This window comes from Cyanistes caeruleus, chromosome 2 (genome assembly GCF_971803275.1).
Source record: "Cyanistes caeruleus chromosome 2, bCyaCae1.hap1.1, whole genome shotgun sequence".
Taxonomy (NCBI): Eukaryota; Metazoa; Chordata; class Aves; order Passeriformes; family Paridae; genus Cyanistes; species Cyanistes caeruleus.
The window spans coordinates 32,562,587-32,585,719 of record NC_141702.1 but is presented as its reverse complement, the minus strand read 5'-3'; the positions used below and the strand labels follow the sequence as shown (position 1 = coordinate 32,585,719).

Sequence of the window (23,133 nt, the reverse complement as noted above, 5' to 3'; positions counted from 1 at the left end):
GCGGCGGCCGCCCCGCTCCGCCCGCCCCGTCGGCGAGGCGGGCGCTGGCGGCGGGGGCTGCCGGGGCGCCGGGGGCGGCGGGGCGGCGCGGCGGGCACCGGGCGCGGGCACAGCTGCGGGCACCAGCCACGCCGCTGTCGCCGCCGCTGCCGCCGCCACCGCCACCGCCGGGCGGATCCCGCGCTTCTGCCGGAGCTTCTTTCGGTCGCTTATACTTTGGCGGCCCGGAGCAGGGACATTATGCCGAAGAGAAAGGTGAGGCGCCCCGGGTGTACGGCGGGTCCTGCCTCCCCGGGTGGGGTCGCGGGGGGGGCCGAGCGGCGGCCGCCGGGTGAAGCGCGCATCAGGGGCCGGGGGTGCCCGCTGCTCTCCTGCCGCTCTCCCGCCGCCGCTCCGTTCGCGCTGGGGTTCGCGGATGGCTCCCGAGCCCGGGCATTTTGCTGCCTGTTGCAAGCCCCCTCCACCCCGCCCCGCCGCTCCCCGCCGCCTGTTTACTTTCCCGGTGCCGCGCGGGGCGGTGTCGCCCCCTCCCCGGGGGGTGAAGTCGCTATCACAACTCCAGCCCCCACCTTCCTCCTCCTCCTCCTCCTCCGCCGCCGCCGCCGCCGGGGAGAAGCGCTGCAGCAGCTGCGGCTTCGCCCCTGGCCCCCGCGGGAGGAGTTTCCTGCTCGCAAACTCCGGCGCCGCGGCGGGGAGGAGGCAGCCCCCAGCCGGGGCCGCCGGATCCCGCCGCTTCCCGCCGCGCCGGAGCGATGGCTCCGAGGTAAAAGGGAGGACGGGAGAGGCAAGCCATGTTTAAAACAAACTACACCCTTCTCCTCGCCTCCCGCGGCAGACCCGTATGTACCAACTCCGGTGCCCATCCGGGCAGGGCCCCCGGGGGCGGGGGGCGGCGCCTCCCGAGGGAGCGCCCGCGGCCGCCGCCGCGCCGGGGGAGCCGTGCGGGGCTGAGGGGCCCCGCCGCCGTCCGGTCCCCGCTCGCCGGGCACCCCGGGGCGGGCAGCTCCTCCTCGGGAGGGAGCCGGCCGTGAGACCGCCTTCCCCCAGAGAACGAAACTTGGGCGGCCCCTGAGCGGCCGGGCTCGGCGGTGTGGGGGATTTTCTGCGCCTCCCGTGCCCGCGGGAAGCGGAGCCGTGGCTGCGCGGCCGCCGGCAGCGCTCGGCGCTGGCAGAAGGCGCTGAGCACGGAGGGTGGCAGCCGGCCCCCTCCCGCCCCTGCAGGGCCCCGGGGGTGGGCGGCCGAGGGAGGCCCTGCTGCTGGAGATCCTCGTCGAGAACTTGCCTGCCTTCCTAGGGCTCTCTTCCAGGCTGACAGTGTAACGAGAGACTCGACATTAGTACGTGCAATGACAAAAAATGATAGCTGCAGTCCTTTAATTTTAACTAGGTCAGCCGAGGCAAGGCAATTTGTGTTTTTCCCAAATGTCACCTGTGACCTCCTAATACACCATTTCTGGGCTGGGGCTGAAATCTGTTTTAATAAAGTTACAGGTTGATGATGCCTTCCCGGTAACTTGGTGTTTACTTATCCTTTGCTTGTTCCTTATGGGAGATATCAAAATGTCAAATTGTCAAGTATGTTACCGAATTATTTAATTCATAGGTGAGGGCCTGATTCCACTTCTGAAAATGCATACAACTGTGCGGTTGATTGGAATAACTGGGCTTGAAGTCGGTGAATGATGGGCCTTTTTTCCTCTTGCTTTTCTCTCATTGCACCCTCATGTGCTTCTGTGCTTTTAGTGCTCTTGCTTGTTGCCAGGAGAAACTTGAAAATTATCTTGTGTACACAGGACCCCCAAGCTTTTGAAACCTTGTGAACTTCCTACCCTGTTTACTTTGCTCTTCTACACTACAGATGTTTCAGGCTGTCCTTCTTAAGTGCAGGTAGAGTTAGAGATATTCCTGTAGGTTTTGTGGTCTGTTGTGAAATGGTTATTAAGGGAAACTACCTTTGAGTAGTAAGTCCATAAGAACATGTCTCATTTATAGAAGATTATTTTTAAAAAGTACTAAAAGCATTGCATATGGGATGAGAGCAATGGAGATGAATTTTAACAGCGTAGTGAATTTTATTTTGGTTAGCATTGTATGGGTAAAGATTTGCATTTAAAGATTATATATGGAGTGTGGGTTTTGGGAAGCACTGGTTCCAGGAAAAGTGTATGATTAATGGCTTTGCTTTTTAAGAAAAGTAGAATTGTAGTATTTTACAATAGTCAGTTTTGTTCCAGAATAACATCCGCAGAGTGAGAAGTTGGTGATGCAGCAGTAACTAAATAATTACACTGGACAGTTTTGACATGTTGATAAACCATCACATGCAATTAATAGTCAATTCTCTTAAAATTTCTAACTTGTATAAAGGCTTCTAACAGGGAAAATTCTGTAACGAAGTAAACATCAGAAGTCAAAATGAGAAATTTTCACTGTTACAAGGGTAGGTAAATAATATTGCAGAAAGGGCTTAAATCCACCTGTGTCAATTTTTGTGTATCTGTAGTTATCTAAGCTGTCTGTTTGCTTTTCTTTTCATCTCTGATGTTTCTCATCTCTGTGTAAACTCGAGTCACTTTCTAAGTCCCTGGCTCTATGTTCATTATGAATATTATGAACAAAACACTGTAAGCTGCCTTCCCTTCTCTAGAGGGCTGTTGCATAGGATATTGGGATCACAGAGGAAATGAAGAACTTACTGTGTTAAATATTGTGCTAAAGCAAAAAGGAATTGAACTCTGGACTGCTCATGTCACATTTCTATACCCTTCATCTGTTGTAGTAACGTGCTGTTGTGTGAACATGGCCTTTTCTCAAGAAGAATGGCATGCCAGTGTGGGATAAACCAGAATGCTTGTTGTGGTGTTGATAGAAAGAACGCCTTGAAGTGGGTTGGGGTGTTTTGCTTTTCATTTGTCTTTGTGGAATTAGCTCTTGGGTCATATTGACCAACTCCTTGACCTTGAAACATATCTCACTGTTATCCATAAAAGGATGAAGAACCATTCTGTACCAGATGACAAGGAGAATCGTGGTGTGGTCACATACAAGTGCAGAAGCATAAGTCAAGATGAATGACACTTGCCTTGTGAATGTGCATCATGTCTGAAGGACATTAATAGGTTAAATGGTGACTTGTCTGTATTGGATGGGGAACCTGTCATTTAGTTGGGATTGCACTCCAAAACGAACCAACTTGTTCTTTAATCTGAATCTATGCAATACCACCTGCCTTTCACTTGTTGTTTTGAAAACAGAGTTGAATCAGATGTGAGGACTAAGTGCAACTTAAGTAATTTTTTTTTCTATAATTTATATACATTGCCATCTTTGAATATTGTTACTGTTTCAGAGAAAATACAAAAATATTGTGGTTTAATTAGCCATTTCAGTTGGTTATTTGCTGGCTCCTTTTAGTCAGGAATGTAGTTTCTGCAGTACAGTTGATGCTTTGAAGATATACTAGAGACCATCTGGGACAGGTTCCCATTCCACTATGCAAATTCACTTTCTTTAAAGTCAAAGGTACTTGGTTATATTCACTGCTGAAAAACAAACCCGCTGAGTATTTTGCTTGTAATGCTGCTTCTTTAGCAGATGTTGGAAGGGACCACCTTGTTGTCCTATCACAGTGCATTTAGTTACATGGTCATACGATTTTTTGTGAGATGCTTACCGATTGTTTCACCAGCCAGGTATCTAATCACTGTATTTTCTAACCTTTGGGGTTAAATGCATGTTTTTACAGGTACTAACCTAGAGCTTCTAAATTCTCCTTATGCTTTTTTTGTCTGGACCTAAACCTAGTTCTCTTTGTGAAATTCTTCTGTCTAAGGTTTTATTTCTGAAGTGTCATGAATATTCAAAGAGAATATCTACCATATTCATCCACCAACAGGGGAAATGAAGCACAGAAGTAAATTGCTTAGTTGTTTGGAATGGTCCCTTTATCTTGAATTCTTAGGTTAAGAAGTCTGTCTGATGTTTTATTCCCACTAATAAGCACCTCCTGCACTTTTGAGTGGCACATTTGTTGTTACTTTGCCAAATTTGTCTTCTTGCTTTGTGCTGTGTACATGGAAACTGAGAAACTTGCAATAGTAACCAGTTCTCTAATATTTTGCTGGAGCAACTTGTTTGTGATCAGACAACTAATGGAGCTGAGGTCCTGCAGGTGACAGCTCTTTTTTGCTGTGTCTCTGAATAATCATGCTGTTGCTTTTTGGTCTGTGGAATGAAGTCCAGGTTTATGCAAAGCGTAGTAGCAGGTGAGTTTGTGCTCATGGTGCAGCAGTATGAAGTATACTCAAATTCTCTTCAGTTCCATTTCACATCCCTTTCCATGTCTTGATACTTCAGCTGTGATTCAGTCTGCATCAATGTGATATATTTAACATAGTGGGTTTTTTTCAAAGGTTCTCTCCACTTTGAAGCTATAGGTCTGGAAAGAAGCTCCAGCGATGACGTGGGGACCTGCGTCTTCCCAATAAATTATTTCAACACTGGGATTGGAAGCTCTTTCTCTGTTGCAAAGCCACTCTTTAGTTTATCCTAGAGCACAAGGGACTCTCTGTTAGGAGTGAGACATAGAAATGAGGGAGGTTCTGTATTTCATTTCACAGTCTGTAGGTGATTATAGAATAGAAAGGAAAAGGGAGTCACTACCAGATCCAGATGTCTTGGCTGCTGCCCTCTCCCCACTCCTATTCTGTCCACTTCTTTTTCCAGATTTTTACTTGGACTCACTCTGCCTTCATGCTGACTGCTTTCTTCTTTCTCCCAGTCCATGAGAATTAAAAGCAAAAGTCACAGCTCTGAAAAAGGTAGTTTTTCTTTCCACATTTTCTGGTAGGTCACTCCTAGAGCATTCAGTAACTACTGGAAAACAGGCTAAGCAGCAGCAGAAGATGCCCTTCTTTGCATCTGTCACTGACAGACTTTGACAAATTTCTGTCTAATGTCTCAGCAGAGTCCTCATGGACTTCTACCTTCAGCATGCCTTGCAGGGACAGGTAAAATTATTGCTGTGCAGAGATGCACTTTAAATTCAAGCAAGATAAACAGAACAGATGTGCCAGAGCATCTTAAAAGATTGTAGGAGCCTTCTAGTAGAAGGGAGAAGGATGTTTTGCCACTAACAATTATAGAAATTGTACTGGTTTTGTAACTATTGCAGAATTTTAAACCTTGAGATGTTTCAAAGCAGTTGAAAACTGCCTAGTTGGCCTGCTTCAAGAAGGCCAACAAAGTCAGTTGACCAGACTGGCTCAAAGGATCTACATCTTTCATAGAAAAACTAAGCAGAAAAGATCAAAAACTTTTATCTGCACATGAAATACTTGGATATAAAGCAAGGTAGCATTGTTCAGTGGCAGTGAAGAACAAACATGCTTGAGCAATGTTGCTATGCCACATTGCAGTAAATGAAGTTTACAGGGCTGTTAGATACATGGAGCAAATATTTGTTTATGTTTATTACTAGAGACTCTTTAACTTAGAGATAATTATGTCATTTTAGCTACTATTATTATTATTGTTTTTGTTGTTGTTATTGTGTTATAGAGATTAAAATATCATTGATCAAGGATTTAACGATCTAAAACATTTCTGTTAATTTTATACCAGTCTGTAAAGATCTGACTCATTTATTAGCATTTGATGGCAATGTATATGAATTTTCTTCCTAGAGTACACTAAGATACAACTGGACTTAATGAATAGGCAACCTAAAAATTCCAGGGTTTTCACTGAATTGTCAATTAAAAATTATTCTTCATGCTTCTTTGGCACATTAAAGCATGGTAGTATCATCTTTGTAAGTCATCAACTCTGACTTCAAAATTGACTAGGTGCATGTAATCTTTCTATATATGGTAGTTCAACACTCAGATATAGGCAATGTTCTTTTGTACATGCAATCCGTATTGTTAAGTTTAAAAAATAAAAAAGCTCTGTGTGTAAATGGAATGTAGTTATGTATGTGAGTAGAATATACCTATGCGTTACTTAGTTTAAGGTTGCTTTTCATCTGTGCTACTTGGAAAACTTCACTTTCTCTGCTTTTTATACCCAAACAGTAGGTGTGTATAGGAAAGATGTGTTCCAAGGTGTATCATTCCTTTAGAGAAGTTGTATGAAATTAATTACTCCCTCGTGAGGGGAAGAGGAGGGGCAGACACTGAGCTCAGTGGTGACAGTGACAGGACCTGAGGGAATGGCCTGAAGTTGTGTCGGTGGGGGGGTTAGGTTGGATATTAGAAAAAGATTCTTCTTCCAGAGGGTGGTTGGGCACTGGAACAGACTTCCCAGGGAAGTGGTCACAGCACTGAGCCTGACAGAGTTCAAGAAGCGTTTGGGCAATGCTCTCAGTCACAGGGCATGACTCTTGGGCTGTCCTGTGCAGGGCCAGCAGTTGGACTTCCATGATCTTTGTGGGTCTCTTCCAACTCAGGATATTCTATAATACTATATTTTGCCTAGAATGTAAGTAAACCAGATCCAGAGATTTTTCTTGGAAGCTAGCACTTGGTATGATCATCATGGCCACCATTTATTTCCTGTTCCTTACCTGCACTTAGCTAGCACTGTGATTTATCCCATGGTCCAGTAGCCAAAAGGCTGCTTCAGTATTCTTGAATTACCCTTCAGGCTATGACTCTTAGAGTTTGTCTGCTGAACAGGTTTGAACATGATTTGGAATTTTTTTTTTTAATTCTGGGTCATTTTACTGATCAAGCTTAGAGATGCTTCACAGTGGCACAATGAATGTGTGGTAACCTATTAGAAAGGAGTAGGCTGGGAACGAGCAGCTGGCTGCATGCAAGACAGAAGTAAGGTGCTCTTATACTAATTTTATTGTCAGCAAAATTGGCATTGTGTGACTTCACAGTTTGGACAGCAGTTCAACAGATACTTCAAGCTGGCATATACAGGCTGGAAGCAGAAATCCCAGATGCCCATCCCTGTTCTTATTCTGATTTAACCTGTGGGATATCATATTTGTTTGAGGTAGTTTTCGGGTAGACCTGACTGCTGATCTAGTTTCCCATACCTTGACACAAAGAGTTAAGCTGGAATTGGCAGGAATGATTAGGTGGGAAGATTCTTAGCAGCAGCCAGGCATTCATCTTTGATTTGATTGTCCCTAACTCAGGGTTTCTAGAGGAGTATTCTTTAATTCATTACAATAATCAGAACAACTCAGTACTCAAATTGTATCCTTGCAGCACCAGAGGGAGGAGGCATCAGGCTTGGCTTTTGTTTTGTGGGTTTTTACCCCCTTGGTGTCTTTGGAAGTTACCAGTTTTTGGAGATACAGCTCCTGTCTTCCCATAGTAAAGAGTTGGTGTTCTTGGTAACAGTGAAAGCTGCAAATAAAAAATGCTGTGTTCCCTAAGAATATTGGAATCTATCTGCAGAAAAGAATTGTGGCTGTTCCCATCACTGCCAGCTTTGTTGGGACTGTTGGTATGTTTGCTCATCCCACACAGCTTTCTCCATTGACCTGAGTCAGTAGTAGCTTCCATTATTGAAAATGAAGATCTAAGAACATTTTTACCTCTGCAGTGTTTTGCCCCTCTCAAGCAGAGTTGTGTCAGTGGTCTAGTTGTAGAAAGAAATCATCCTTTACCTCTGCTGCATCATTTCCTAATCCCACCTGTGCCCACTTGGAGACATTTTAATTTTTTCTTCTCTTGAAGCTGCACTTTGGTTGCCTGTGAAGCTCTTCATTCTGGCTGTTGTAGAGCAATATTCCTTTGAACCACAGCTATAATTATTACTGGGAGAGATGGGTGTATCTAAGGCTTTGTACCAGCTGTGGTTTTGGTACCTGCTATCATCACCTCAGAGGTTTGATGTGTTCTGTACTAGCAGTTAGTTGAAACAACAACTAAAAAGGTCCTTTTTCTGGATTATTGTGGGTTTTGTCACTGTAATCTGTAATGTCCTCTGGCAGAAGAGGAATTAAACACCTCTTTTCAGTCCTTCACAGTATTTTTGTTTGTCAGAGGTGGTTATTTTAGGGAATCAGTTGTTATTGAAAGTAGTTGTCTAAATGTGATTTCTATTTTTAGATTTTTTTTTTTTTTCAGAAGTACTATGTGCTAGTTTTACTTTGCAAATCTGATCAGTTCTATTTAAATAAAAATTTTGGAACATAATCTTGAAGGTTTTAAAAATTGCCTCTATATGTAGACTTGGACGAGTTCAGCAGATTCATCTCACTGCAGAACTGTCATCAGCTTTGAAAGTTAGAGAAGTAATATTAGGGACTGGATTTTATCAGTTATATTTTTTTGAATCTGCCTTTTTATTTTATGATGGCAGTAAAATGGTTAAGCAAATACAGGGACAAAGAATTTACTCACTACCTAGCTGAATTTTCGCATCTGGTGTTCAGGGGAAGCTGAACAATTTCAAATGCTCGGTGCTCTCTGCCTCCATGGCCGATCTGTATTTTTCAAAATGGAACTGATTACTTCACTGTCTGAAAAGGGAACTGTCTATCTAATTTTAAATTACAATTCTATAATTTTTTTTTTTTTTTTAAGTCCAAGCCTCTAAAAACTGCTCTTACTTTTTCACTTTGCCATAGGTAGATGTCATGTTAAAAAACTGACTACAGGGAAGGGAAACTTGAAAGGAAAAATAAAAGCCAAACCAGTTATGAGATTTTTTTTTTAAATATCCTATCAAATATAAATGCACTTTCAATTATATTTGTCAATCTTTGACCCTTTTTTCAGTGGGAATAGCAAAACCTCCATCTACAATGAAGGAATTTCCTCTTCTGGAGAAGCACTTATTCTGTCTGGTTTTAGTTATCAGGAAATACCCCAGTTCTAAGTTGATTTGCTGTCTTGTCTGGAAGAGCATAAAGCTCACAGAAGTCACCTATCTTAAGAATTAAGGATATTAATAAAATGCATTTTCTGCACCTACAGATTTTATTTATGGCTTTTGGTGTTCTTATTTTCTTTTTTTTTATTTTCTATTTTTTGAAAATGCATCACATGTCAACAAGTCACTCTGGCTTGAATCTTTAAGCAAGAGTGGAAACCTTGATCAGGAAGTGTTTTCCTTGATTTTTCCCAATTAATATGTAATTAGCATATTAATACAAGGTATAATAATGCTTGTCTTTAAACTTTTAAGTACCATTCATCTTCCCAGAGCTTTATGATCTTGACATTCTCCCCCAAGGAATTAGAAAATTAGGTATTCTGCTCTTAACAGATATAAGATGGAGGGATTGAAATTCTAAGAATAAAATTTTATAATATTGTAATAATTATTAACAAAAATACTAAAAATTATGTACTTAAAGAAGAAATACTTAAGCAGCATGGGGTTTTGTGTAGTTGGTTTTGTTTGTTTTGAGGGTTTTTTGGTGAAGGACTTATTTACATGTATTTACAAGAAAATCCAACCTCATTTTTTGAAAGAGAGCAAGACAGAATTTTGGATAAGTATTTTAAAAATCCAGCCTGCCACTAAACAGTTTTATGCTGTATTTCCCTTGTGGTTCTGGCAGAATTTCTTTTTTTTTTTTTTTTGATTAGCAGAATGCACAGTTTTTTCCTCATCCAGGATCAGACTCTTGGTAGAAAAAAAGAAATGAAGCTGTGTAGTAGGAAGAATACCTGGTTTCTTAAAGCATTTAATGGAGGGAATTAATTTTACTTGCAAAGCTAATTCACACTGGTTTGGCAGTGAGCGCTGTTCTATCCATTGAAAACAGATCAAAGAACTAGTTGTAAACAAAGGTTAATGATAAGATGCTGGAGGAGCTAAATGAGGAAACAATAGTTAGAAGGGTATTGCAGGAGTTGGTTGGTGTTAAATTAGTCAACATGTAGTCTTCATTAATCTAACCAAGAAATAAATAGCATTTTAATTACATTTATGACGTAGCTCAAAATTCAGAGCTGCTCTGAAGATAAATAATTAGAAGATATAGCATGTATGGGGAAACCATTCATGGCATTAAATGTAGTATAATGTATAGTTCTAGTCAAAAAGAAATGAGGGGTAGAAAATTTTAGGGAAAGAGTGCAATAAAGCCTGAAAAAGACTTTGTACTTGATATGTCTGGTTTGGTTTTTTTTGTTTGTTTGTTTGTTTTTTGTTTGGTTTTTTTTTTTTTGCAAGCTTTTACCTTATTTTGGTTGGTGAAAAAGAATTGTAGGAGGAATGACCAAAAGTGTTGCATCATGGAAATTGCAGCTGCAGGAGTGAGCCAGGAAAACTACAGGCAAATCCCCTTGCAGGCAATGTATCAAGATGTGGCTGAACCAAATAGCTTGCAAAGAAGGGAGGAAACGCTATTCAGAATGCTCATGTGCTAGGACAGTTAAGGCTTTCTGCCTTTTTAATTTCTAACTGCTTAATGTGGTAGTTAGAATGAAATTTGCATCTGCTTTTTTTTGTTTGTTTTGTTTTCATGTGGGTATGAAAGGACTAATTTCTCTCCCATCAGAGCCAAGGTGTTGAGTTTCAGCTTGTAATAAAACCCTTCAGAGAATGAACCATCTATTTAATTTTATACCTACCTTCTACTGACTGTTACTTCTCACATACTTGTATTCTCATTTTTTAGGCTTTTTAATAGACTTCTTTATAGTAAAGGCATTCATGATAGTGCAAACAAATTATTTATCCAGGAGATGGACGTGGCAAGTTCAAATGTGTATCTTTGGATCTCTCAAAAGACATCATTGGCTTCACTGATTTGGGTTATTGTACTCCCATTATATACTGCTTATATTTCAGGGTTTTGATTTTAAAAAATGAAGCTTTATGTTTCTTTTGTGGCGCATGTCTGCACTACAGAGCAAATACCCTTGCCTTAAGAACAGTAAAAACAGGAAGTTGACCTGTATTTTCTATTAAATTTTTACTTAAAACAGTTGTCTAGTTTTCTGTTTTCAACCTAACAGTTCTGTAATGGTGTTGGCATTGCAGATACTACAGTACTGCTTTGGTGTGTGGAAACACTGGTTCTTACGTATACTTCACAGCTGGTGAAAGGGCTATGTATACAAATAAGCTCCATGTTAATATTCCTCCAGGAGTTTTTCAACATTCTCTACCATCTATTAATATTCCTTTGTTTTTTCCAGTCCACTCAAAGTCATTTTCTAGGTTGCTCTTAAAAATAGCTGGGGTAAAAGCAAGTGGAAAAAAAAAAAAAAGCCAGTTGCTGATGGACAATCTTATAGTTTGAAAGTTATGCAGCTATGACAGTTCTTGACTTAAGCTACAGCTTAAGTTGCAATCTTATTGCCAATATTTTGTACTAATTGAGATGTGACAAAATGTGTGGTCATCTGAACTTAAATCTTGCTAGTAGTTCAAATGTCAAAAGCATATTTAAAGGTAGCTGGTCATCTTCCTTCCTGGTGTGTACCACTATGAGACAAAACAAAATAAAAAGTCACCGTTATCTGTGTCTTTATTTGCTTTATGTTTTGTCTCTTATAGGCATCCATACAGTAGCACGAACTGCAGGCTTATAGGGACTACTTTATAAATACAATGCAGGCATATATGATGGAGTACAGCTGAAGAAGGCTGGAGTACTGCCCTTGTCGAGTGATTCAGTGCTTGTATTGGTCTTTGATTTCGCAGTGTGGGTATCCCTGCTCCTGACTGCTTTACGATGTACAGCACAGTATTCAGGGTGCATTTTAATGTGGCTGGGGTGTCATGTGAAATACGGTGAGCCATCGCATTAGGTCATGGGGAAAAATGTGCCAAGGGGAGGGGTTGCTTAGTACATTTTGTTGCTTTGAAACCAGAGGTTCTTCAGTAGTTTGTCACTAGGACAAAAAATGGGGGAAGGGCTCCTGTGGGAGAGTTAAGGGCAAAGGCTTTAAGGTTTTCGTGGTATCTGCATTAAAGTCCTGTGACTCCAGATAGTAGTGCAGACAGTCTCTGCTCATGGCATGCCAAGTTCTTTGGGAACTATGCTTGGCACAAATCCATTTGTGAATAAATCTCTCTCTTCCCCAGGGAGAGGAGAAAGTATTGCAAAAACTGGTATGATGAACCACATCAGCTGGGACTCATCAGGACTCATAGAGGGGAAAATAAGTTTCTGTTCCTCTTTTAACAAATACATTGTAGCCATATCTGACATATATATTTCTTTGGTGTGTCTATCAGCTGCAATAGATGGACAGAGTAGATGGAGTCAGAGGCTGCCTGCAGCTGCCCGGTGCCACTGCATTCTTGTCTGTTGTACTGACTCAATTGTTTGTGCAGCTGTGCAGTAAAATGATTCTGCTGGAGCAGGAAAGACTATATATTTATAATTTGTCTATATATTATAATATTTATGCATTTGTTTAAGCAGGAGGCTGTTTTTCAGCTGGATCAATTACCTTGCTCATGGCATGGCCTCCCACACAGCTGTGCCAGTGTACTGGAGAGCCAAGGCTGGGAGGATGAGCCCAGCCACCAAACGCCTGGACTTGCAGAGAGGAGGGAGCGGGTCTGAAATGGAAATGAGAACATGTCAGAACCCCTTGCTGCTTATTCACACTTCTGAAATTATTATTATTCTCCATGTCCCTCCATGGAGAAAAGTTACTTGGCCTTCAGAATTGCTGTTGGATTTCCTAACTTGAGAGGGAATGCTGGGCTAATTAATTATCTAACTTAATTGAAGTATGTTGTGTAATATATCACAGTAGTTAGTATACAGAGGTTGTGGTTGCACTAAGGGTCTTTTAATATGATTTTTTTCCCCCCTGTGGTTAGCCTCATGAACAGTTTTTTTAATCTGTTGTCTAGAAGTGGTATTGGCATCTAAAATCAGACTGCCCTGTCAGAATTGTGGGAGACTTCTCTTTCCTAAGTGCTAAAGAGAATAGGGTAAATGTGTGTTAACTGTGCAGTTCTGCAGGTGGAGAGTTAGCTCTTGTGAAATTGCTGCAAGGCTACTAGCATGTGGCAGTGCCATCTTGGGACAATTTAGCCCTCTCTCAGAGCTCTATGATTTCTAGAAGTGAAGCAGGGTAAAACAGGCTGGTTGTGGAGTGTCAGTCAACTTAGTTTAGCTTAAGATGAGATTTTTAGCTTGGCTTCCAAAGGAAATGGATCATGCTATCTTTCTGTCCCTTACCCAGTAAATCTAAAGTCTCTTGACCACTCTGAGGAAAAGATTATAAAATCTCAGGGAACTTCCATATAAATAGGTCCTGCCCAGGACATGAAGGATCTATTTGAGTTCCCTCTTGGGGAAAGGGTGCAGCACAAGTTTGTTAGAATTGAGGAAATTCTTATGGGAGAAACAGTTCTTATGAACTCATGGGCATCAGAAAAGCTATACCCAGAGCATATCTTGTATTGTGAGTCGAAGAGGAAAGTTGTAGGATGCAGGACTTTGTTACTGAGAAGAATAACGGGATAACTTGTTTTTGTTTTCCTTCTGACTTCTGATGCTTCCAGCATCACAACATCAAGCTGTAATAACTCCTTGGTAACCAAACTGAAAGACTTTTAGAAATGCAGACCTGAAACGATCCTGCAGGTGACTGGTGAGGCTGCAGTTGCACAGGGAGCAGTCAGGCTCCATTTTGGATGCCTGCCTGTTGCTATTCTGAGTTGCTCTGCGCTGTGCGATGCTGCTTAACTTCCTGCTGTTTTCAAGCTACTTACATGATCAGTCCTCGGCTTTTTTTTTTTTTTTTTTTTAAAGCAGCTGCTCTTGTGGCATGCCTCCTTTCTCTGTCGGGAGAGTGCACAGTAACAAAGCCACGTTTTATTCCCTGGTGGGGGGATGTCTTTCTGTGAGTATGTTTGAGCCCAATGCCAGGAGAAGGCACTGGTCAAGTGCTGCAAACTAGTCGGTCATTTTCTCTGCTCCAAACCACAGCTCTCTAACTCAGAGACATTTTGTGTCAAAATCTGTGAGGAAGTTTGAGTTAAGACTGAAGTGGAAAGAAAAGTGAAAAGATAACTAGCCTGCTTCCTTGCTGATTGTAAAACAAAACAATAGCCAAATTGCTTTCTCTGCTGCCCGTAAAATGTCTTTTTGAAATATGCCATTCTTGTAGTTCTCCTCTAACTGCTGCTGCTCGTTCTTTATCCAGGAATTGCTTACTCCTACCTGGGAAACACAAATGTTTGCAAAAGATGAAGGAACACATCTTGGGTTGTAAACAAAAGAGAAGCTTGATTTCACCTGCCCTGCCTTCTTTAATTTAACCAACCTTTTTCTAGTACCTCTGCAAGATTAGTTTTACAATGTTTGAGTTGATACTTGGTTCTTAAGAAGATACATATTTGTCCCAAGCTTTCCTGGCAATGTCTCAGTGTTTTACTGATTATGCTATTCCGATGGAGGAGGTGAGATATGATGTAAGGATACTTTTAAGACTTCCAGCTGAGTGAGGCAGAGAAAAAAGGAGTAAAGGAGGTAAAGAAACCATAATTTCAGTGATGCTGTGTTTTTTTGGTTCATCTCATAACAGGTTAGGTTTGTGTTTGGGAAAAAGAATGTGTTAAATTTCTTGGAGATTTCAAAAGCTGTCATAGAGCAAACCTCAGATTTCCAGTTCCTACTGTTGTGCTACCAGCAGCTGATTAGATGTAGCTTCCACTGGAGCCTGTGGATGCTTTAGTTAATCAGCTATAGAGGGACTTTGAGGGGTGATGCGTGATATATGTATGTACCTGGTGCTCAGTCCTCGGGTTCTTGGTTGATTTTGGTAAAGAGACTGGTTTGAGTACAGTGCTGCTTGTACATACTAATGCAGATTTGTCAGGCTGCTTTAAATTGTTGCAAAGGAAAGAGCAGTCAGTCTTCACCATAATCTTTGTTTTGCTGTTGTCTGCGTGCATTTAAGTCTGTAATAAAAACACTGATTTAATATTTTCTTTCAGTCTCCAGAGGGTGCTGAAGGCAAGGATGCAGCAAAAGTAACTAAACAAGAGGCAAGTATATATATATATATAATTTGTTTTGGCATATAATTATTTAGTTGGAGATTTGCAGTCATGAAAGATGAGAAGATTATGCATTTCTCTGGCATTTCTGATGAGCTGTTTTCAGTGGGAGTCAAGACGGTAAACCACATTTGTACCCTGTCTTGATTTCATCGTGGTGTACTGAGGATTTATAGGACTTACTAGTACACCAAATAAATTTGAGAACGTTTTAGGGCTTTCATAGACAAACTTTGATGGATCTTGTGGTAATAGTGTAGTATGTTACTGCCTGGAACTGTTGCTCTGTCTCTAGTGGGTTGGCAGAAGAGGGTTAATGCACACACCTCAGCCAGTCTACTTCAAAACTATTCTTAGCTTAAGTGACTGATGGGAGGGTGTCTTGAATTAAGATACCAGACTCTAAACTGGAGCAGCTGACACATTTGTGTGTTTTCTTTGACTGGATTTGTTTAAAGGCCACAGTACATTTTGTTAGAGAATGCAAGAAGACAGCTGGTGGTATCTTGGTATCTACAATAAAGTTTGCTAGTTTGTTTTTCACAACCCTTAATGTGAATTTAAAAAACAGGTAGAGAATTATGAGAATTTATTTTAGATTGCCTTCTTTTGTGGCAGACAAGTTTAAATCAGGACCTTGAGAAGAATGGGGGAATATTTAATTGCTCTCTTTGTGAATCTTGGAGCATATTTGGTCAAGAAAATAGCAAGTAAACTACTGGCGTGCACTATAGTGTACTTGCATGTAAAGAGCAGTTTTTCATCAGGTTCACCAAGCAGCTTCTTAAAGAAACTAACTAGCATTGAAGATCTTTAAGAATTTCTAACATATAAAGTTATGAGAAGAGAATGGAGGAGTGGAATTTAGTTTTCTTAAAGGAGGAGATTATCAGTGGAGTACTGGAATTTTTTTTGGGCTTTTGCTGCTGAATATATTTGTTAATGATCTCTAGGACAAAAAGTACTAAAGAAATTACAAAGTTTGCTGAAGTTTACAAAAATTGTCGGGGTAGTCAGAAGCGAGAGAGGCTGAGAAGGCTGTTATATAACTGATAAATAACCAAGTGATAAAATATCAAAAGAAATTCAATATGGAGAAATGCAGATTGATGCACAGAGGGAGAGGAAGACCCAGTGGTGGTCACCAAGCTGTTAATCAGGGGAGAGATTGTAAAATCACAGTGAATAGTTACTAGGAAATGTCAGTAGTTCTAAACAGAAAGTAACTAGAACATAGAAAAAAATGCTAGAGGACAGAGTAAGCAACACAAGTGTATCACAAGATTAATTTGTTGTGCTCTCAGATATGGGAGTACTAAATGAAACTCTCCTGATAGAGACCGTGATAGAATTAAAAGGATACCAAGTACAGTGGGACAAATAGAGGATGTAGAGCAGTTTTTAAAAAAAGGCAAGCAACCCAAACTGAAAAAAACAAACATGGGTTTTCTAGGGCTCTTCATCTTTTATATAATGAAGTTGCGATAAAATAATTAGTAACATGAAGAAAGGCAGTTAGGGAATTACTCTTCATGAAAGCTGTAAACTAGAGGAATCTAATGAAGGTAAGAGGCAAGAAGTTAAAAGGAGAGACAGCAGAGGGGAAAGGTTTTGCTTTTTATTTTCCACATGGTACATAATCCCATTATGGAACTCATTGACATAGGATGTTATGGAAACTGAAAGTGTAAATGAGTACTATGTTATTAAAGATTTGTCTAGAAAATAACCCTTGAGGACTGTTTAAACACGCGATATGTATGTGACATCCAGGTTGGAAAGCTGGCAACTTCAGATTTCCAGAAGCTGGTGCAGTAGGAGAATGCACAGAATTGTTCTGTCTGCTCCTTTTCATAGACTCTTTCCATAGATGTTTGCTGCTGGGCCAGTGTCAAGCAGACTCTTGGGTGAACTGCTAATTTCTGGGTTAATACAGCTATTTGGAGGGGACAAAGGTTCCTAAAGCACATGAAAATGTAACCTTTGCTGACTTGGCTCTAGTTCCCTCCTTATAATCAGATAATGCAAAAAATACAAACTCCAAATGAGAATTAAAATTACTTAGTTGTCAAGCATTTTTGAAGAACTTTGCTGACTTTCTTATGGCAAACAAATTATGGAACAGGAGGTAGGGGAGAGAATTATAACTTATCTAAATCAACATATTATCCTTTAAAAAGTAGATGCTAGCAAAATATTTCAGTTCCTAAATGTTAAAGGGATAGAAATAATTGGTTAAGAAAGCAGATTTGTAGAAAATAATACCTTGAGTTAGAGGTTCTGTGATTACCTGACCAACTGAAATGCTTAATTTATTGTGTTGTAAAATAATGCTAGGCTGCTTCTTAAGCTGTTGATATGATAAATTGCCAAGAAAAGAGAGGTTTACCTTTTTTCTGTTAGTGATGCATAAATATTTCATAGCTGAAAATATCTTTAGGTATTTTTTTTGATTTCTATTTTGCATGATGCAGATTTGAACTATTTGCTACTGCTTTCCACTAAGAATTCTTGAATGGCTCCAATGAACACAAATTACAGCATTCTTCAGATATTAACAAGAGCTTTTTCCTGTTGCAGGATGTGCAGAGCCATATTTTTTTCAGCTCAACTTAAATTAATATGTAATTAGAAGAGTTTTTGATTCTCTTTTTAAGCTGAGTTCTGTTGGATATTTGTTGCAGTTTAGTTCTCCTTTTGTTTTGGCCACAGGTGTAATTCTAGTGTTATGACATAGACCAGATTTTAGCTCAGTTTATTAACATGCTGTATATTCTGTTTTAATTAACACAAAAATATTGTGAATGAACTAACAAGCTAACAAGTATTTTTAAGACTTCAGTAATAAATTTATGACAAAGTGCAGGATGAAATAAAATTTAATAGGGAAAGTGTGTTGAAGTGATAAAGAAAGCTGGAGAGAAGCAGAATGTCTGATTCGAGTCTTTCCTTTTGAGATCTGTGTTTAAATAGAAGAAATAATTTCTGTCTCTCATCCTGCAGCTGTCTTTGTGCACCTGGACTCTCAGAGCAAGCGTATGGAGAACTGAGGAAGTGGAAGGACTTAGTTTCATATTTTGAAGTTTTAGTGCACTGATATCCTCTAGAGAAGGATGTTAACTTAATTCAGCTGTTAATCAGTTGGTATTTGTGCCCACTACTACATGTAACATCTGCTAGATTCTAAAACATCATTCTAAGTGTGTTTGAAAAAGGTTCAGTTCTTTGCACAGGTAGTCAAGCTTACTGGATTTGTGAACCTTTCATAGAGCAGGAGGGGACTCAAAGTATTTGTAAAAAGGGTGTGTGTGAGGTATGTAACTGTGTGGAAATTTTCATGCCTTAGGATTTTAGCTTTTACATTTTTCATGTATTTGTAATCTTGCAATTCTTTATATGGAGTATAACTCTAAACTCCATATCTAATAATATGGGAAAGCTACTGCTTTCCCATTTTGGTCAGACAAAACAATTCCTCTCTAGGCCTGGAAATCAAGGACACCTCACTGTCTCAGGCCCCAAGAAATGTAAACAAAAGTGAGTTGGGAAGGACCAAATTGGGGTAGATTACTTCATCACCTTGAAGCTGTAATTGCAAGGTTAAACCTCAATATGCAAATGGGCCAGGCTTACAAAAATATGAAAACCTCTGACCTGTGGTCCATTTTAGCTGTAGCCGCTGAGGGGGGGGCTTTGTCTGCCCAAAATATCCCTGAAGGCCTTCAATAATTATAACTGCTTTTTGTTCCCTTAATTTTGTCTGACCTCTGTTTTTAGGTAGTCCCAAGAAGGCATCAGTTTAGATTGTATAATTCCTGAACAACTTTATTTCTAACTTTCACATCACATTGTCCCTTTAAAATTTTGAGTGTCCAAGGTGAGGAAGATGCGAATTGTGTTTGGCAGTAGACACATATTTTGGTCGATGCATATTTTATGCTGTTCTATGAAAATACTGATACTATGTTGTTTTGGATACTTTTTTCTGTAAGCCTATAAAAGCGTTCTTTTATTTTTATTTTTTTTTTCTCCCTGTAGCCCACAAGACGATCAGCAAGACTGTCAGCTGTAAGTATGTATAGTGCCTCCTGGTATATTCTTTTCTAAGCACATATGGTTTCTCAGACCAAACAAGTTTTTCACATTTTGCTTGATTCAATTTTTATTCTTGCCAAGGGGTATTTAAGAACTCTAGCAATGAAGTTATCTTTGGTTTCAGGTTTTCAGGTTGCAAAAGATATTTCCCCACTTCAGTGCAAAGCTGTGTGTTAGGTGCAGTATTGACTTTGTTTCATTTTGCAGGCTGATGTTAATTGTGGAAAGGCAGCTACTTCTCTGGAAAGAAGGAGCTATGTTTCAAAAACTTCATTTGATGCCACTGTTAGTACTTGGTTTTAGTTCCTCTTCTCTGTTAGAATATAGCTGATGGGGTTTTTCTTAATAGTTACAAATAGTAGTATCTCTGTGTTTTACTCGTAGAATGCCCCCCAAATTACTTTCACTTCTAGATGAGTGAACTAATGCAAACAGGTGTGTACAGAGGTGAGGTGCATTTGTGCAGTAAGGTTTTTCAGACTCTTTCTAGATGCATACTATTGAGCAGGAAGTGAGGGAAGGTGTGGGGCGGGGGGAAGCAGGGTGTGGAGGAGGCTGGCTTCTGGTGCTGTGTCTAACATGTTGTGCAACTAAAAATGTTTTATAGAAACCTGCTCCACCAAAACCTGAACCCAAACCAAGGAAAACAACAAAGGTAAATACTCCTTTTTTTTAGTTATCATCATTTTAGCCAATAGTAAGCAAGCATACTCCTTCTTTATGTTGCAAAGTTTCCAGTTTGCAGCATTTTTTTTTTTTTTTGAGGCATGGTCTTCCCTGCCCTCTGCAGCTCCCTGCCCCCCTCCCTGGAAAAAAAACACAAATTAGATCATTCTTTTCTTTCTGTTCCACCCCTTCCTGGCCTCATTACTGGCCCAAAGAAAATGTCTTGCCTGTTTGATATGCAGACCATGTTAGTTTGTAGTGAATTGCTAGTTTAAGAAGAATTTTTACCTTTACTACACCTTTCCTGAAAAGTACAGGCTTGGTTGAGTAAACTCTGAGACCTAGCAATTTCTACAAAAGCATTTGAGATTACACTGTATCATTCTGTTTCCTTGTCTAGAGGTGCAGTACTTCATTTTGTACTGAGAAACTCTTATCTGTTCTTGAAGCCTGGCTGTTGCTGAGAATGCACAATTATAATTAAAGGTGAAATTAAATATATTTAAATAGAATGGTTTGGGTTTTCTGGGCCAGTTACAGTCAAATTAAAATCTTATTAGTGTTTGAAATACCTTTTCAGGATTTTTGCATATAAATCATGTACTTCAGAAACTGTAGATTTATTTGTGCCTAAGGGAAATGTTGAATAAGAGCAATTGCTTTATTGGGAAAAAAAGCCCCCATGCTGGACACTGGGTCTAGCACTCCTCACACTTCCATTTTTCAAGTCCTTTTATTATCATCTCAGTTAAGCAAGTGCCAGGATACCAAGTCCACATGCGAAAGTAAAACTCTGACTTTAAACACTGTGTGATTTATCATATAAAATTACTAATAGTCTTGCTGAGTCCATCCTGCTCCTCTCTTAAAAAGAGTATTAATAAAGAAGGGAATGCGGTAGCTTCTGTAGCTTAACCTACCTGTGGGATGAGCTCGGTGTCACAGACCCAGTCTAAGTTGCATGAAAGACATTTGAAGCTTATTTTGGGTGACTCAAATCCTTCATCATATTACTGTAAGTAAGTAACATTTTAATACAGTAATCTTTTTATTCCAAACCCTAACTGGATCACATTTGTAAGGAATATATTAATCTTGCTCTCCTCAACAGAAAACAGCAAGTGTGTACTCTGAACTTGCTAGTAAACAATGAAAGATGGTACAGATTGGAGTTAATTTTTATTGTTAAAGGCTTGCATGTTATGAATTTACTAAGTCAACTCCTTAGTTTGTTCTTTTGTAGGTGAAGAGTTATAATTATGCTCATACCACCTGTAAGCTTCCAAATTAAGTTCCTATGTAACATTGAGGCTGAGGGGTGGAAGGAGTAATTCAGGCTGCCCTGGAACTTGGAATTACTGCTGCTCTCTCCTCACTGTCCCACTCCTATGTGGGGATGTAGTGAATGAAGGCAGGCAGACCTTATTATTGCTGTTTGCAGCTATTATTGCCATTTTGCATAGAGAATTTGGAGCAAATGATTGTGTGAAAGATATCCAGTGTTTATCAGAACTACTTGAAATACTAATGTAAAATAATAAATTAAATACCATTACAATTTTTTTTCTCATTGCACTTTAAATACCTAACCTATGTCTTTGCTAACCTCTAGATCACAAACATAAATAAGTACATAGAGAAGGATTTATAAAAAATAGTAGACTTCAACATAGGAATTAAGAGCAAATCTCAAAATAAAACTGTGGCTGTTAGAATTTATCAGAAGGAACTATCTCTGCTCTGTGTTGCTGCAGATGGACTTTTATCAGTTTGCTTCCCTAGTGTGTTGGCTGGTTTGTTCATTGATATAGAATGACCATCACAGATGTTATCAAAGTAACAAAAGGACAGTCAGAAAAAAAGCTTAATTTTTAAAATCAAATTTAATATTTTATGTTAATTGAAAATGTAGTGCTGTAGTTACAGAAACAGTGTGGTGTTTGTGCTTGACTGAATAAGCTTTCAATGTACTGTAATTGGATTTGTTCACACAGATATCCTATATATACCTCATTGGACAGCTCTACCAAAGTAGTCTGATGTGGTTTTGTATCCCTGAAAAAATTAGCAGAAAGACTGAAGAAGCAAACACCACCATTTTCTAGAAATGTTGAGTCTCTGTGTAAGTTATGTGAGTTTACAGTTTCCAGGTAGGCTTTAGATGGTTTTCTGTTTCAGTCCAGTACATGAAGCTTGCCAAGACTTGCTGTTTAGTTCATGTGAAAGTTGTTTTGATAAAGATGCAGGCTTCTGGCTACTCATACAACGTCTATGGCCATGTTTTTAATCTTCTGTCAGAAGGAACCTGGAACAAAGGCCAGCAAAGGTGCTAAAGGGAAGAAGGATGAAAAGCAAGAAGCTGCAAAGGAAGGTACTACACCATCTGAAAATGGTGAAAATAAAGCTGAAGAGGTACTTTCCACACATACCTCCTGCTGATTGAATCAGTGTTTCTTAATTATTCAGCCTTTCAGACATTGTTAGCATGTTCATAATGTTTCTTTTTATTGCCCATAATGTTATTGCAGATTCGCATCTCGCTCAACTGTTAGTGTTTCAACATCCAGAGGTGCCCCACCCAGCACACTGTCAGTAAAAGGGCAGATTGAAAGAGTGAAAGTTAAGGGTGCGGTAGAGCATTCAGCATGTGTGCAGTGAATAGAAACAGGTGGTAGTGTGGTGCTTTTCATTGTGAACGTGGAAGCTGACAGGTAAGGCTTGTATTGCTTTTGAAAAGCTGGGACCGATGAGTTGAGAAAAGTGTGTGACTGTGCCTGTTCCTGTTGCGTAGATGTACTATGGACACAGGTTTGGAGCTGTTGCAAGTAAGAAATCAAAGGAGTAAGGATAGCTTGGGAATTTACATACCAAATAGCATTTCACTAAGTAATTTAATTTCTTTCTTTCTTCTCCACAGGCTCAGAAAACTGAATCTGTAGGTGACAAGAATGAATGAAATACCATGAAAATTTTGAGTTGATTTTATGTACCTCTTGGACAACTTTTAAAAGATATTTTTATCAAGTATTTTGTAAATGCTAATTTTTTTAGGACTATGATAGTTGACATATTAAACTGTATATGAACATTTCCCCTCTCATAACAGTGCTTTTAGAAATTCCCATTGTTGCCAAGTAATATAAATATCAACTTAATATTGCAAGGTATGTGTAAAATTGGATCAGCATTCCATACACTTGCTTTAAAGAATTATGTCTTGTGCATATGGTGATGTTTTTACTGTGTGTATTTGAATTTTTCATGCAGTTTTTCTAGAGCAATAATCAGTGGTGCTTTTGTACTTAGGTTTTATGTGATTTTAATGAAACATGGATAGATGTGGCCACCTGCTGACAATTTTGGGTTCTTTTAATGGATTAAAATAAAAGGTCTCCTTGCCTGCAAAACTAAAGACTCCTA

General features: G+C 39.8%; 1 protein-coding gene across 6 annotated transcripts; it reads left to right on the top strand.

The window, feature by feature from the left end:
• The first annotated feature begins 68 nt into the window (after positions 1 to 68).
• On the top strand, positions 69 to 23,120 carry HMGN3 (high mobility group nucleosomal binding domain 3). Of its 6 annotated transcripts, none has more exons than XM_086876360.1 (6): positions 69 to 255; positions 14,890 to 14,940; positions 18,991 to 19,020; positions 19,655 to 19,702; positions 22,012 to 22,125; positions 22,631 to 23,120. In XM_086876360.1, the coding sequence occupies exons 1-6, from the start codon at positions 241 to 243 to the stop codon at positions 22,667 to 22,669; spliced, it is 297 nt and encodes a 98-aa protein (XP_086732486.1). In that variant the 5' UTR covers positions 69 to 240; the 3' UTR covers positions 22,670 to 23,120. The 6 variants fall into 6 exon arrangements, with proteins under 6 accessions (XP_086732486.1, XP_086732488.1, XP_086732485.1 ...); XM_086876362.1 differs by lacking the exon at positions 69 to 255 and adding an exon at positions 609 to 839 and having other exon boundaries at positions 22,015 to 22,084; XM_086876359.1 differs by lacking the exon at positions 69 to 255 and adding an exon at positions 609 to 839 and having other exon boundaries at positions 22,015 to 22,125.
• The last annotated feature ends 13 nt before the right edge of the window (positions 23,121 to 23,133 follow it).